Source organism: Sinohyriopsis cumingii, chromosome 3 (assembly GCF_028554795.1).
Source record: "Sinohyriopsis cumingii isolate HCF-2022 chromosome 3, ASM2855479v2, whole genome shotgun sequence".
Taxonomy (NCBI): Eukaryota; Metazoa; Mollusca; class Bivalvia; order Unionida; family Unionidae; genus Sinohyriopsis; species Sinohyriopsis cumingii.
The window spans coordinates 105,893,900-105,908,881 of record NC_142963.1 but is presented as its reverse complement, the minus strand read 5'-3'; the positions used below and the strand labels follow the sequence as shown (position 1 = coordinate 105,908,881).

Here is a 14,982-nt window from a genome sequence, read left to right as displayed (position 1 = left end):
GAAGACGACGTGTACGACATCGAAAGCATTCTCGAACGCAGAACCCGCAAAGTAGGCAAACGACGTGTCAAAGAAGTCAAAGTACGTTGGAAAGGATATCCACCCAGTTTTGATTCTTGGATCGACGCTTCGCAAGTCATCGACTATAAAAAGAAGTGACCATCATGCCCTTTTACACAGACGCAGCTACGTCGACCACTTCTTCACCCAGTTCTTCTCTGCAAGATTTACAAAAAAAACCTTGTGGGTGTGGTGTGGAGAACGTGTGCCTAAAACGCAAATCGTCTTTTTCTGCCAAATCTTCGTGGTGTATTGTGTCATCGGGGCAGCCATTGCCAATTTGAGTTTGCAACAAGGAGACAAACAATTGTGGACCATTTTATTGAGCAGTTGCATCGGTTACCTGCTTCCTAATCCCTCCCTGAAATTCACCTCGAACGGGAACAACGGGAACCTTGTGTCCAGTGCCAGTGCCACTCACCACTCCAATAACAACAACCCCATTTTGGGCGGAGACACGTCTCTGACGTCCAGTAACCCCTCGGACAGTCACAGAACTCTGGAATTATGAGCAATAACAACCAATTTTACTTAACCTTACCCAGTGACAGTTCCATGGAGGTGTTTCCCAAGAACACGTTGTGCTGTTACACGGTCAAATTACCTCAGACCATCCAATTAGATCACGAAGCCCATTGGGAAGTGGCTTTAGTGGAAATCATTCACCCGACCCAAGTCCTCAATGTCCTTCCCAATCAAATTTTTTTTACGGTGGAAGTTCATGACGAGCAAATGCAAAAGTACTTGAATACCCATGTCAAATATGATCACAAAAACTATGATGACAAAACTCAAAAGTGGTCCTACCACTTGTTCATTCCCCCAGGCTATTATTTTAGTGGTCAACATTTGGTCAGTACCATTACCTCCAGATTTAATGTTGTGTTTCTGAAAGCTTTGGAAAGTGTCAGAAAAAGTGTCACCCTGGAGTACCACAAAGTAGCTCGTCGTTTCCTGATGAAATTTGACGGAGGTAAAATCATTTCTATTATATTTTGTCCTGAATTGTTTGACATGTTGGGCGGGGACATGGACACGAGAATGGCCATGATCAAGAAAAACGAATTACCAGTCATTTCAGACAACGATTCTTTTAGCAAGTTATTTCGTTTCCCGGTAGAACTAAACCAAGGACTGAATTTGATCTTTGTGTACTCCGATGTGGTGGAGTATAACGTGGTGGGACACACCTCCGTACCGTTACTGCGTGTCATTCCTTTCAAAGTGGATTCTGTCACTCTCGCTGACGAAGAAGGTGGAAACACTTACCACGTCCACCGCGAATTTGTACATCCTCACTATTTGCCTGTCAGCAAGTCGTATTTGGACACGGTCAACATTGCTATAAAAGGAGATCTGGGACAAAATATTCCATTCACCAAAGGAAAAGTCACGGTGAAACTCCATTTTTGAAAACGGTTCTCTCACGAGTTGTAAGTCATGTATCCAGTGTACCGAGGGGTTGCTCGACAGCGAAGACACGGTTTAGGAGATATGTTAAAATCGGCTTTTCGTTCGGTGGCTCCGGTGTTGAAACCGATGGTGACACGCGGATTGCACGCCTTAAAAGATGCGGCATTGACACACGGCAAAGAATTTCTCCAAAATGTCATCATCGACAAACAAAACCCCAAAGAAGCTTTCTTGAAGGCCGGCAAAAATGTCTTGCTACAAACGGGTAAAGACCTTTTGGGCCGACGAGAAACACATATAAATGCCCTACACGCTACCGAGTCAGGAATTCCTACTTCATTGAAGCCACAGCAAGGACAAGGCAAAAAAGACGACGAAGAAAACACCCTTTTACCAGACTTCACACGTCTAAAGCTAGAAAGACAAAGAAAAGAAAAACCGTTCGAGACTTAGACGTTTTCGATTATTGAGAAAGAAAATAAAATGATGCACCGAGAGTTTTGCGCTTGTTCCAAGTCGGAACTAGATCTGTTTGCCATGCCACCCACCATGATGACCATGCAAGAATCCCAATGGGTGGAATTTCACCCCGTCTCCTCTTTGACCGATTCCGCTCCCATCGAGTTTGACATCAAAGGTCAACCCGAAGATTACATCGATCTGAATAGCAGTTACCTGTATTTGAAAGTCAAAGTAATCAAAACGGACAATACCAATCCAGGAGGCGATGCTAGAGTAGCTCCTGTCAATAATTTCATGCATTCCTTGTTCAGCGAAGTGGACTTGTACTTGAATAACAAACTGGTCAGTAGCAGCATGGATACTTACCCGTATCGTGCCTACCTGGAAAATCTCTTGACGTACGGAAAAGAAGCCAAGAATACTCATCTGGATACTTGCGTGGTATGGAAACCTGACACAGCGGGTGATAACACGTTTAACGATATAGCCCTCACAGCAGATGACGATCCTCACAATGTGGGGTTTAACACATGTAGAAATAAAATTCAGCAAGGACGTAGTTTAGAACTGATGGATCGTTTGCATTTGGACATGTGGTTACAAGAAAAGTATTTAATGAACGGGGTGGATATTCGCCTGAGACTGAATCGTAGCAGTACCGCTTTCCATTTGTTGGCCCATGCTAACGAGTACAAAACCATCATCCAAGAAGCCAGGCTCTACGTTCGACGCGTGGAAGTGTTACCCAAAGTGGGAAACGACATCAGTCAAACGTTGAGCAGAACGACCGCCAAGTACCCGATACGACGCGTGGAAGTAAAAACGTTCACCATTCCTGCTGGACAGCGATCCATGATCGAAGATCATCTGTTCCAAGGCCAGTTACCCAAGCGTTTGGTCCTTGGTATCGTCAAGAATTCAGCCTTCAACGGAGTCCACAACGAAAATCCTTTCCTGTTTCATCATTAAAACGTAGCCAAGATCGAAGTCAGTCGCGATGGCAAGACACTGTGTACCCGACCGTTTGAGCCTAAGTTTGGTGACAGGAATTACTTGAGGTCGTACTTGTCCCTGTACGAAGCCACCGGACAGTTATTAACCAACACCAGTCACGACATATCGTACGAGGATTATACAGGACGCTACGGTTTGTGGGCGTTTGATTTCACTCCAGACCAAGGCAGCGACGAGGGACATTTCCACCCTATAAAATCCGGCCAGATTCGTGTGGAACTTCAGTTTACTAATCCTCTACCTGACACAGTGAACGTCCTCCTGTATGCAGAATTTGACAGTATCCTAGAAATCAACAGTTTAAGAGAAGTCATTCTAGATTATTAGAACCTATGGAAAACTTTTATCCCTCTTTACCTAGTGGAGAAACTTTGGACATGGAATGTGAGGAGACCCTGGAAGAAGAATCCAAAGACAAAGACGAAGAAGTTGTCATGATGAAGTCAAGATGGCCAGAACAAGAAGCCCATTTAGTCTCCTGTTTTGCTACATTCCTGACAGATATAATGAAAGAATTGATCAAGGAAGAGTGCTATGGATGTCACAACGATCATCCCAGTCAAATTCAACACGACAAATGTCTGATGTTGAGTCAAGAAGAAAAATTGGACGAATATCTGGACAAAGCTTGGGGTCTCATCGAGATAGAATTCGTGTTGAACGAGTGGTATAAAGGCTTGGATAAACATTCTTCTCCTCCATTAACGTCTCTGGAGTGCCTTCGCATCGAATCTCTCTTTGACCAGAATAAGAAGTCGGAGCTAAACGCCTTTTACTTGTCAGACATTTTCAAGCAAAAAGTCAGGATCGAATTGATCACTTATCATTACCTGTGAAGAAGAAAAAAAAAACACAAATTGATACCTGGGAACTTTATTATCTTTTGAACCATAGTTCGTACACTGCTTCTTGGAATCCTGTCGTCTGTGCTAAAGATGAACTCCCTCATCGCAAACCTCAAGACCATCAAGCTTATGTGATCAACACGGACGACAGTCATCTCCCAGGAACCCAATGGGTAGCCGTCTACTTTCCTCAAGAAGGATGTGTGGAATATTTCGATTCCTATGGATTGCCCCCTCTAGAAGACGATATCATTGACTTTATGAGAAGAAATGCTCAGACCACCCGATTCAATAATGTGAAATTACAAGGCACAGATTCCTTGGTGTGTGGACAATATTGTGTGTATTTTCTGCATCATCGCAGCCTGGGCTATTCCTTAGAACATTTAGTGACTCATTTTGATCCTCGTTCTTCTTCTAGAAACGATATGAAAGTAGATCGATGGTTTTGTGACCATTATGCTTATCTTTTGTCTCAAGCTAGGAAACGTAGTGTCCATCAATGGCCTAATGACTTCCAACAGTGGAAATCACAATTTCATTCACAACGTTGTCAGCCCTGTCCAAAATAATGTGTTAATTGAAAAAAAATGTTTGGTATTTGAAAAAAATGTTTGATGTTATATTGCTAGATTATTGTTAAAAATGTTATAGTTGTTTGTTAGTGTTAAGTGATTTTGAATTTTAAAAAATGTTGTGTTTTGAAAAAAATGTCTTTGTGGTTTGTTTGGCTATAGGAATCTTGATTCATGCTCTTTGACTTCTCTCTATCCCTCCCATGACACTCATTAAACGTTCCGACTCGAAAACCGTGTAGGGATGTTTTCCTTCACGTCCGCGCTTTGACTTTAAAAAGCGGGGAAGTTTCCATTCTAACCATCATCATCTCCATCGTCATCATCATCATCATTCAGGCAGTGGACAGCGACAGAGCAGGACCGGCAAACCAGCAGCGGTGAATGAGCGGGAAAAGCAAGAAACACGTGCGTTGGGAGTGCAGAACAAAGAATGCACCCACAGCACTGGAAATAGTAGAGTAAAATACTCTAATGCTTAATAACTGCCCTTCACTAAAGCAACGTTGCTGTTTTGAGATACCTACATGACCGGCAAAGACGATTAAGATGGTAGCAGCTCTTAACTGGCGGCCAACTGACAGAGAGTGCGGGGAGGAAGTGCTAAAAACAGCACTCCACCTAAACCCTGTAAACCAACAGAGGGTAGCTGTGAGAAGCACACCGCTGAAAGCTTTGTCTGTGTTATGGGGAACTATACAACAAAGCTGAGCGAAGAATGAACGAACTCGCATCATCTTACTGGGAATTTTGAGATACCAGAAAGAAAGTATGCGAGAAACTTCGGACCGCATCAGCTACCTACACCGGCTAACCTGCAGCTCCAGAACGATAGCAATCTATGAAGAACAAGAAAGAAGAAACAAAAGATTGCTACCATTGCCTTAATGTACACGGCTTTCATTTGGCAGAAAGCCGTATTTGATAATACTTTATTTAAACCAAATTTGACCTTATTGGGTACCGCCGTCAAAATTTTTTTTACTGATTGTTCACATTATGCGTGATTCTAACTTTTATAAGTCACTTTGACTTAGCCGATTGGTATATTTTTTAGAATATTGAAAGTACATTATGTACACTAAAATTTTAAACTTGTTCGATCAAATTTATTCAAAATTGATAAAAACTCTAAAAATTTGATTAATTGCAAAGGTGGCTTACACATTATTGGTATTTTTATGTCCATTAATATAACTGGACTCGATTTGAAATAAGTACGGGCTAGCGTTTCAGGAAGTACACAACATCCATGGCTGGCTTGTCGAGCACCTTTCCTCCTTTACCACGCTCGGATTTCGTACAACGTGGCAAGATGTGGAACGATTTCCACTTGCCACAAGTCCAGGTGTTCTAATGTGACGTCATAGGTGCCAACCAATGGCAGCTGGCGTTACATACTGCTTGGGTTGACACCTGGGGCGGCTCAATGCAACTGTAATACATGAGTGTAGGTTTGTGCTATTCCTACTCATGAATAGGCCATACATTTAGTATTTGGACATGCAACTACCGTTCCAGATACTAATGGCCCAATCAAAAAGTACTCTCTGAGTACATTAAAGCCTAAGGGATGTGGCACCATTCCTTCCCTCAGGAGTAATCAAAAATTGCGCCGTGCGCAAATAAACCAGTGGTACATGCTCATTGCGAGCGAACACCACTTAAATCCAACTGAAGAAGAAAAGAACAGTCTAACCATTCATTGTCGACTCATCCTCCTACGAAGATGTGCTCCAGACTAGCTAAGCTAAACGAAGCCTACGTGAATTTGCATAGGGTCAGACACAGTCTGATACCGAATCCTGAAGAGATAGAGAATGTGAGAATGTTAAAAGTCACTGAAGACCTGATAGAAGAGCTCTTCGGAGAAGAAATTAACAGGGAGAAAGAAGAATGGACAGAGAAGTACAGACTTCAGAAACAGCAGAGAGAGCAGCAACAGTAACAGCAGCAGCAGCAGCAGCAACCTGAACCTGACAGAGACTTTGTCGACTGTCGTATCGACACCAAAGAGTTCTTCTTCTCTTTCCGAAGAAGCAGACCTATCGTCAGAAAGCCTGTCGTCAGAGGACGTCGCATTCTTAGAATATAAAAGCTCGCCCTAGCTTCAACTTCGCACACAAAAAACAGCCCTCTTCAGGGCTACCCCAATCTCTAGAAAAGAAATAACAATCGATTGCCTATAATAAGTTAAAAAATAGAAGTGCGTGTATAAGCACATGAATTGTTTATCTTGCTTAGAAATTGTGTGTGTGTGTGTGTGTGTGTGTGTGTGATTGTAAGAGCTCAAGTACGTTTGTGTGGATAGTAGATCATGATAATGTTTTTTTGTTGTTTGAAGTGTTGGATAGTAGATTTGGGTTTGATTTGACTGCTTTACGTATGTGGATAGTATATTATTTGTTTAATGAAAATTTTTTAGAATAGTGATAGGTAGTATATAAAAGTCAGTGAGTGTTTCTTTTAGGTCGCGCATTGTTTGGTTATGATCTAGATAATATAAATTTTGTTTTAGGGGGATGTTTCCTTCACGTCCGCGTTTTAACTATAAATTGAAAATCGCTCGGCAGTCGAGCTACCCTTGTTGATTGATCAACACTAGAAAATGAGTAGAATGAGCAGCAGACTTGAAAAACTGCTTGAACTTCATGTGCACCTGGAATATGCCAGGCATATAGTGAATGAGCTGGCTGCAGAGGCCATAGTAGAAGAGGGAAGGATAAAGAAGGAAGAGGAGGAGAGAAGACAGAGGGAAGAGGAGGAATAGAAAATAGGAGAGAGGATGTTGTATAAAATTCCAGAGACAGAGGATTGGGGTGCTGAAGCCAATCATCCTCCCTCTGCGCTCCCAGTCAAAAGAGTGAAAGGAGATTGGATAGAAGATGCGTTTGCGGTGCCAGGCCGGGGAGGTGCAACCATTAACCAGGTGCCTGGAGTTCAAAACAAACAGCCCTTTTCAGGGCTACTCCAATCTCTAGAAAAGAAATAGTAATCGATTTGCCAATGTGTGTATGTAGAGTAGTGTGAATATAAACACTGACTCTTTTCTGGTGTGAGTGTATGTGTTTGTGTTTGTAAGCGCTCACGTACGTTTGTGTGGATAGTAGATTATTGGGTTTTGTAAGTGATCAAGTAAGTTTGTGTGGATAGTAGATTTGGGTTTCATTTTAATGCTTTGCGTGTGTGGATAGTAGATTTTGGGTTTGTTTATTGCTGCTTCGCGTATGTGAATAGTAGATAATATGAGAAGAGAAAAGTAGGGGATGTTTTCCATCACGTCCGCGCGTTTTAAGTGATGATCTAGGTAATTTTGGGTTTTAGGGGGATGTTTTCCTTCACGTCCGCGCTTTTCGTATAAGAACCCACAGTTTTCGTCATTGACACCATTCTACGGAATAACCGAGACAAAATGACTCAAGTATCAGTTTTATTTAATCTATTGAGAGACATCTATTTTTGGATAATGGATGTAGAATATGTTGTAGAAAGAATAGAAAAGGAATGGAGGCATGGAGATATGAAAGACTTGGTAACCAGTCAAGTTCAAGGTCTAAAGGCAGCCAGAGATATCATAGCAGGGATGATAGAAGAAGAAGTCAATAAGTCAAAAAGCTTCATTGACCCACCTTATGTTAGAGTGGGAAGTTTGAAGGAAGCACTGGATCATGTCATCCAAGTCCGGTGCTTCCTAGAAAAGATATTGTATTGGACAGAGTGGAGGAATGTAAAATGGGGGTTGGACAAGATGAAGAAAAGGGAAGATCTGATGAGAAAAGTAATGGAGGAAGAAGTAGAGAAGATTAAAGAGACATGGAGTAAAGAAAGAAAAGATAAGGAAAACAAAAAGAAACAGACAGAGTTTGAGAGGCTAAATCAGAATTGGATGAAGATACAGACCAAGTTCAGAGAGTTGGGCCATCCTGACTGGTTACCAGAGTCAGAAATAAAGAAGAAGAAGAAAGGATTATTAGGAAAGATAAGGGGGTGGATGAAGAAGTGGAGGAAATAGAAGAAGAGGAAAACCAAAGGCCCTTTTCAGGGCCACTCCTATCTCTCGAAAAGACCTTGACTTTCATTGCCTACCCCTTTTTTATTTTTATTTTTTTTGAAAAAAAAATAGAGACCCCTCCCTGTTTCAATTTTCACCTGTTCCATTTTCATAGACTCATCAGGTCGGGACCCTATTAAAATAGGGTCCCGACCCTGTTCCATTTTCCCTTGAGGCTCAACAGGCCCAAGACTTTTTTTTTTTTTTTGCCTATGTTAAATTCCCTTGAGGCTCAACTTGCCCACAATTTTTTCCCATGTTAAATTCCCTTGAGGCTATAATAGCCCAGGGGTTTCCGTAATGTTAAATTTCCCATTGAGGCTATACTAGCCCAGGGTGTTTTTTAATGCTAATTCCCATTGAGGCTAATCTAACCCCATATACTACTACTATGTTATAAAGTCATCTGATGTCAGCATTTTATATAACAAAAACACTTTATTTTGACTGAGTCGCAGCTAATGTGTTAGTCTAGAAAATGAATACTTTCATTTCTTATTTTAAAATCTTATTAAATGACAACTGATGTTTCTCTACGGCATGTATTTTATATGTACATGAATCTTCATTTGATTCTATCTCACACCGTTTTAATTTCAAATACGTTCATAATTAATTACTGGAATGATTTTCTGCAGGTAAATAATCACTTGAGAAATTCCTAGCAATTAATAATAATGTAGGCATATTCTGAAATAACATATGTTATACCAATATATAAGAATCCTTCTTGCAAAACATTTAGCTTTTCTATCTTATTCAGGCAGCAGAGGTGCAAAGCAACCAGCCTGAAGCGCTTGCTGTACTTATGGTCAGAGTACGTGAAAGGGATCCTGCCTTAAATGGAACGAACACTGTTCAGGGAAAAATTCAAACAGACGACACTGGCACCCTAATGTCAGTAATTATTGCTGTCAGCGTCGTACTTGGTATAATTCTCGTCGCCTCAGCAATCATTGTCTTCTTACTGTGTTACCGGTACCGGAAGATGGTCTATCCAGTCACCGAGGAGGAGGAAAATCAATCTGACAAAGGCGATGAAGCATCTCCTGATGGAGATCCTCTCTTTACTTTGACTCCGACAGGCAGACATGGTATTCTTCCGCCACTACCGATGAAAGATACTGGCACAGGAACCGATGACGTTGAAACTGGAGAGAAGAGGCGGTCGAGGAAGAGAGCGATAATTAAAGAGCCGGAGATTTATGACGGGACAAGAGAATATGAAATGCAGGCCGCTCTGGAATTCTTCTGGTCTACTGACAAGTCGAAAATTAAGAGATCAACAAGGAGTTTTCACACCCGAACCGACCACATCGTAGTCAGAGACGACGATATTGCAGGAGAATAAATATCTCCTTCAAGTGAGCATATAAGAATTCAAGTGTGAGCCATATGGCCAATGAATATGTGAAACTTTGGTGGTACGCAAATTTGCCCCCAGATTTAATAATCATTAAAGTATAACTACTTAGAACTTTTTCTCAATTAATTAGTTTAAGGAGTTGGAGCAAGCTTGTATTCTTCTCATGTACACGGAATTTTAAGTATTCTTTTAAATAAAGTTAAGTTCACGTTATCATTTTGGCATTAGAAGATGAAACTAACCGAGTTACCGAATGGTATAAAAAGCAAAAAGAAAAAGTCTTAATAAATTAAGTATGCATTCAAGGAAATCACTATGGAAATTGGTAGCAGTAGCACAGAAAATCGATATTGATATAATGTTGGTTGTATTTTTCTTTAAATCATCCCTTCATATTGCAATCCATTCAAATACCAAATTCGTTTTCAAAAGAAAATTCACCAACACATTCAGGAACTAAAATTAAGTAGTCAATTTAACAATGTAAATTTTAATAATAAAACAGACACTTTGGCATTATCCATCCGCACATCGGTAATTATGACGAAATACCCGTACATGAGGTCAGCAAAAGTTAATTAACCGTGATACAGTTACTCAGCCAGACTTGATGATAAATAGGTAGTTAAAAGGTCGAGGTCCTAAAACATTATTCTGAATATCATAATTAAGAAAACAGCAGGAAAGTTGTTGGCAATTTTGCTCATATGTTATCAGTCATATATTTTTAAAGTGTGATATTTGTAGGCAATTCGAGTAGCAGTACCTATTCTTCTCGGCCAGTTTTATTTCAAGCTCAAAACGGAAGTTGTCAATTAATTACGATGGCAAAGTGGTTATCTATACAGAAAGATAGCCATGTACTTTTACACTTATTGCCTTTTATATATCGATAATGCTTCTTTGCCGGGTACAAAATGGGAGCGGGTACTTTTAAGGGAAGAAAGAATAACAACTGTTGTGTGTGTGTGTGTGTGTGTGTGTGTGTGTGTATGTGTGTATGTGTGTGTGTGTGTGATTCTAATTTTTAACGTAGCTTGAACAGTTTTTCAGTCATATTGCTACGATGTCTGCAGTGTGGCAGTTTATAGTGATGCCTAGCACTAGGGCATCATGTCGCAGACATGTAGCATCATGTCCCACCCAGTCACATTATCTTGATACCAGGCCGACCAGTCCTAACTCTTAATGCTGAGCGCCAAGCGAGGCATCTGTTAGTACCCTTTTTATAAGTCTTTGGTATGACTCGGTAGGGGATCGAACCCGCGACCTCCCGCATCCGAGAAGTACGCTCTAACCACTAGGCCACCGGAGCGGTCCAACAGTTTTGTATTTGCACATTTTTTGGGGGAAATTTTTGGTATCTTTTGTCATAAACAGTTCAAAAACATTACATACCATTGTTAGTACTGTTATACATATTAAACATCCCTAACAGCTCTTTGCATGAATAACGAAAAGCTCACAACAGAGTTTATTTAAATTAAAAATTGTACCATGAAAACCTTTTGCGACCCCTTTCTAATACATTTGATTTAGGGCAATACATAGATGGTCAAACGCTGGACATATGACTAAGAAACTTCGATTTCTTTCGTCAAGTACAGAAAACGTCATTTCATTAAAATGAATTGAAACTTATACGTGTCGCTGGTTTTTAATTTGTATCGTTTCATTTCTGTTCCCTAAACCCTTTGATTAATTAAATGTTTCTTTCAGATTTTAATAACAAGCTATTTGATGATACCGATGTAGTCCAAGTCTTGTAAATTGTTTACTTACTGGCTTCGTATTGTGGCTAGACTTCATTTACAATCGTTGTAATATACATATATATATATATATATATATATATATATATATATATATATATATATATATATATATATATTGTTTTTAAATATATAACGCTAAATAAAAGGTTACAATACAAGGAATGGTTTTACTGTATTGCATACTTTCTCTCCTATATATTTTAGTTTTGTCATTGAGATAACGATATAGATTGGAACTTATTGGGTCCTATACATTAACCTAATGTGTTTTGCAGGATTCATGTGGATTGATTGACTAAATAATGTTAGTTTTCGCTGTTTTACTGCACTACATGAAGGTTATCTAATGCCTATATAATTGGAATAAAGAGCATCGCATATTGGCAAACCACGAGACCCGACCTGGGCTGACCTGACAATAGGACTCGACCCCTTACCCTTTCGGTGTCGAGACTGTGATGCTAACCGCCAAGGCAGTTCTCATAGGTTCCTGTGGAAGGGTATTTCTCACCTGGTAGCAGTGTTATTATATCATGTGTTTTCAACTACTTTGAAACAAAAGCTTTAAATTTATTTGATGCCGATGCTACAAAATAAATAATGATGTACGTACATCTCGCTACCTGCTAAAGAGATAATATAGGAATAAAAACTTATAACACAAAGACTACATACAATGCAACAAAACTTGAGCTCTATAAAGTCCAAAAATCATTACCAAGATTCATTCATGTCCACAAATATTTAATTACATACTAATCTCTGATCAAATCTTGGATCGAGCGAAAAGACAAAACTTAATTATGCGAATGAGATGTTACTTTAACATAGATAGATGAATAATAAATAACGATTCGGACACCTTACTCATGTGCACAATGTTCAACAATGGATAAAAGAAAATTATATAATTCCTAGATGTAACCGGTCAAAGTATGGAATTGCAAAGAATAATCACAAATGATCCGTTCATAAACGGGTATAATTAACGCCTAGAACTGTCGCAGAATATGATTAATATATGGAATTATAAACAAGACGTATGTTTCTTCAACGAGCATGATCAGTGAATTTCACACATAGTGATAATGAAATTAATTTTCACACATACATGTATGGTGACTTTAAATTAGATATCCACACATATTGGGAGATAGAATTAAATTTTCACACATATAGTGACATTGAATTAAATTCATTCAAACGAGGAACTACGATGTTATTCATCTCGTGGCGTCCAGTCGACGAGCACGAGAGATTTCAAACTCCACATCATATGTCCAATGGTGTAGGCACTATCTAGTGTAGTCCGCTCTTTTCAACCTGCCAAATGATCCCCCGAGAACGCCCATATTCCGTCCACCCGCTGGTCCAGAACCTTTGGCACCTCACACTGAGTTAAATTTTTATCCTGGCATCAATAATTCAGTTCTGGAATTCTACCAACTAACCTTCATAGTCTTTAGGAAGTTTCTGAGAAACAGCAGTACAACATCGTATCGACAATCCAGCACTAATCTTCTGCGGAACCCTGAAGACAATTGTACCTAGGGCCGGATATCCCGTTTCCTTTAAGTTTGTGGATTAGCCCTTTTGTCTACATCTGGTCCTTTGCTATCAGGTCGTATGCTTTCTCCAACTCTAGGAATATGGCTTTGACATACCATGATTATTGGTGGGAGTTTTCTGCTAGAGGAAGCTTGCTTAATTGCGAATCCCACTCTAATTAGTTGGTCTATTGTACTAAGCTTTTTACGGAGTCCCTTTAGTGTAGTTGACGTTAACACCTGACCTTCCAGAAAATATTTTAGCGTATCGTTTATCATGGTTTCCATATATATTGGTCGAGACTCTATAACTGACTAAGTTTGGATTATCGTTACTTTACATTTTTTCGTCCATGTGCAATGAGTGCACATGGCGCTCTAATAAATTCATTGTGAGGTGTTACACAATGTAGGATGGATGCCAAGTTTGAGAAAGGCATGTCCAGTGGAACAAAGCAGCAGGGGATCATGAAATGAAACGCCAGTGTTGTATTTTTACACCAGATTTCGCCCAGTTTTCTTAGTCGAGCTATCTCTATCGGCCAATAATGTGTTAGCCACATACTTTTTTATTATGGTGTGCATTATACACGAGAGGATCATTTTTACATTCAAACTCCCAAACCATATGTACGTATTATCTATATCCGTGTTAAATACACATTTCTGGCAAAGACATAGCTATTTACAGACATTCGTGACGCACACGTTACAAATTTTAGAGCTAATATTTGTCAGCTAAGATCACATTTGCTTGAACTATTTTCAAGATTACTGCAGGCGAAATGGAATCACTTTTGCGTGAAAACAAAGTATAACCCCTGCACCGTTATCAGCAAGAACATGTGGTTTGTCTCGGATCAGTTTTGTAGAGAAGTTTGTAATATTGTTGACTTTTAATGATAGGATCATTCTATCAGTTATCATATTCAAATATGGATTAGATAGTAGGGCCAGTATGCAAGAAAATCTTACATCGGGCATAGAATATATTGCGAATGCAGATATAGAGACAGTGGTTTGAATGCATCATGAAACAATGTCATGACGTTACAAATTCTTTTGTATCACGTCATTCTATGTCACTGATGGCACACTGACATAAAGGACTCTCTTTCCTTCTCTCTCTCTCTCTCTCTCTCTCTCTCTCTCTCTCTCTCTCACACACACACACACACACACACACACACACAAGACCGTAGTGTAACACAGTTATATTGGACAAAATATTTTGATTACCCTAAACAACTAATATTACCAATGTTAAGGAGCTATGGAAAAGTATAATATAATTGACAACTAAGTCTCTGAGATTTTAATGGCTAACTTAAATAAGGTCCATTCTACCATTTTGACATAATCAGGCATCTACTTTAAATTCTTTTCAAGTAAAGGTTCAAACGCAAGGAGATCACAAAAATCGAAACGACAGATGACATTATACCGTAACAGAAGACATCTTGTAGGTGATACAGCCCAAAATATGTTCCAGAAACTACAATATGGCACGATTATGATGTACTTTAAAATAAAGGCGGACATTTTGTGTATAGCTGTTCAAATATATATAACACGGAGTGACAAGTTCAGATAAAACACGGAATACATACAAATATAAGCCTGACAAAAAGGCAAAAGCAAACAACCCAACAACCAAACAATGTAGAGTGAGGTTTCGTTTAGTTTTTTAAAGCTGGACATTTCTCAAATCTTCCTTTCGTTTGGTGTGGTAAGCACACCGCATGGGACCTGTTTCCTTTGTAGCGAAAAATCTTTCTCAACAAATAGTGGTCACTGATAAGCATGAGTAATTGTACTCCGATATTTATTTTGACCAAGTTCCAGCTGATTTATTATGCATATGTGTATGTTAT

The 14,982-nt window shown here is 39.6% G+C and overlaps 1 protein-coding gene across 1 annotated transcript in view; it reads left to right on the top strand.

Moving 5' to 3' along the window:
• The window catches only part of LOC149803470 (cadherin-related family member 1-like), a 42,214-nt gene extending 30,787 nt beyond the window's left edge, over positions 1-11,427 (top strand). The window contains exon 11 of the mRNA XM_089953189.1: positions 9,184-11,427. Coding sequence (XP_089809315.1) covers positions 9,184-9,771 — 588 coding nt within the window. The 3' untranslated portion in view covers positions 9,772-11,427. The remainder of the gene's footprint in view (positions 1-9,183) is intronic.
• Positions 11,428-14,982: the final 3,555 nt, after the last annotated feature.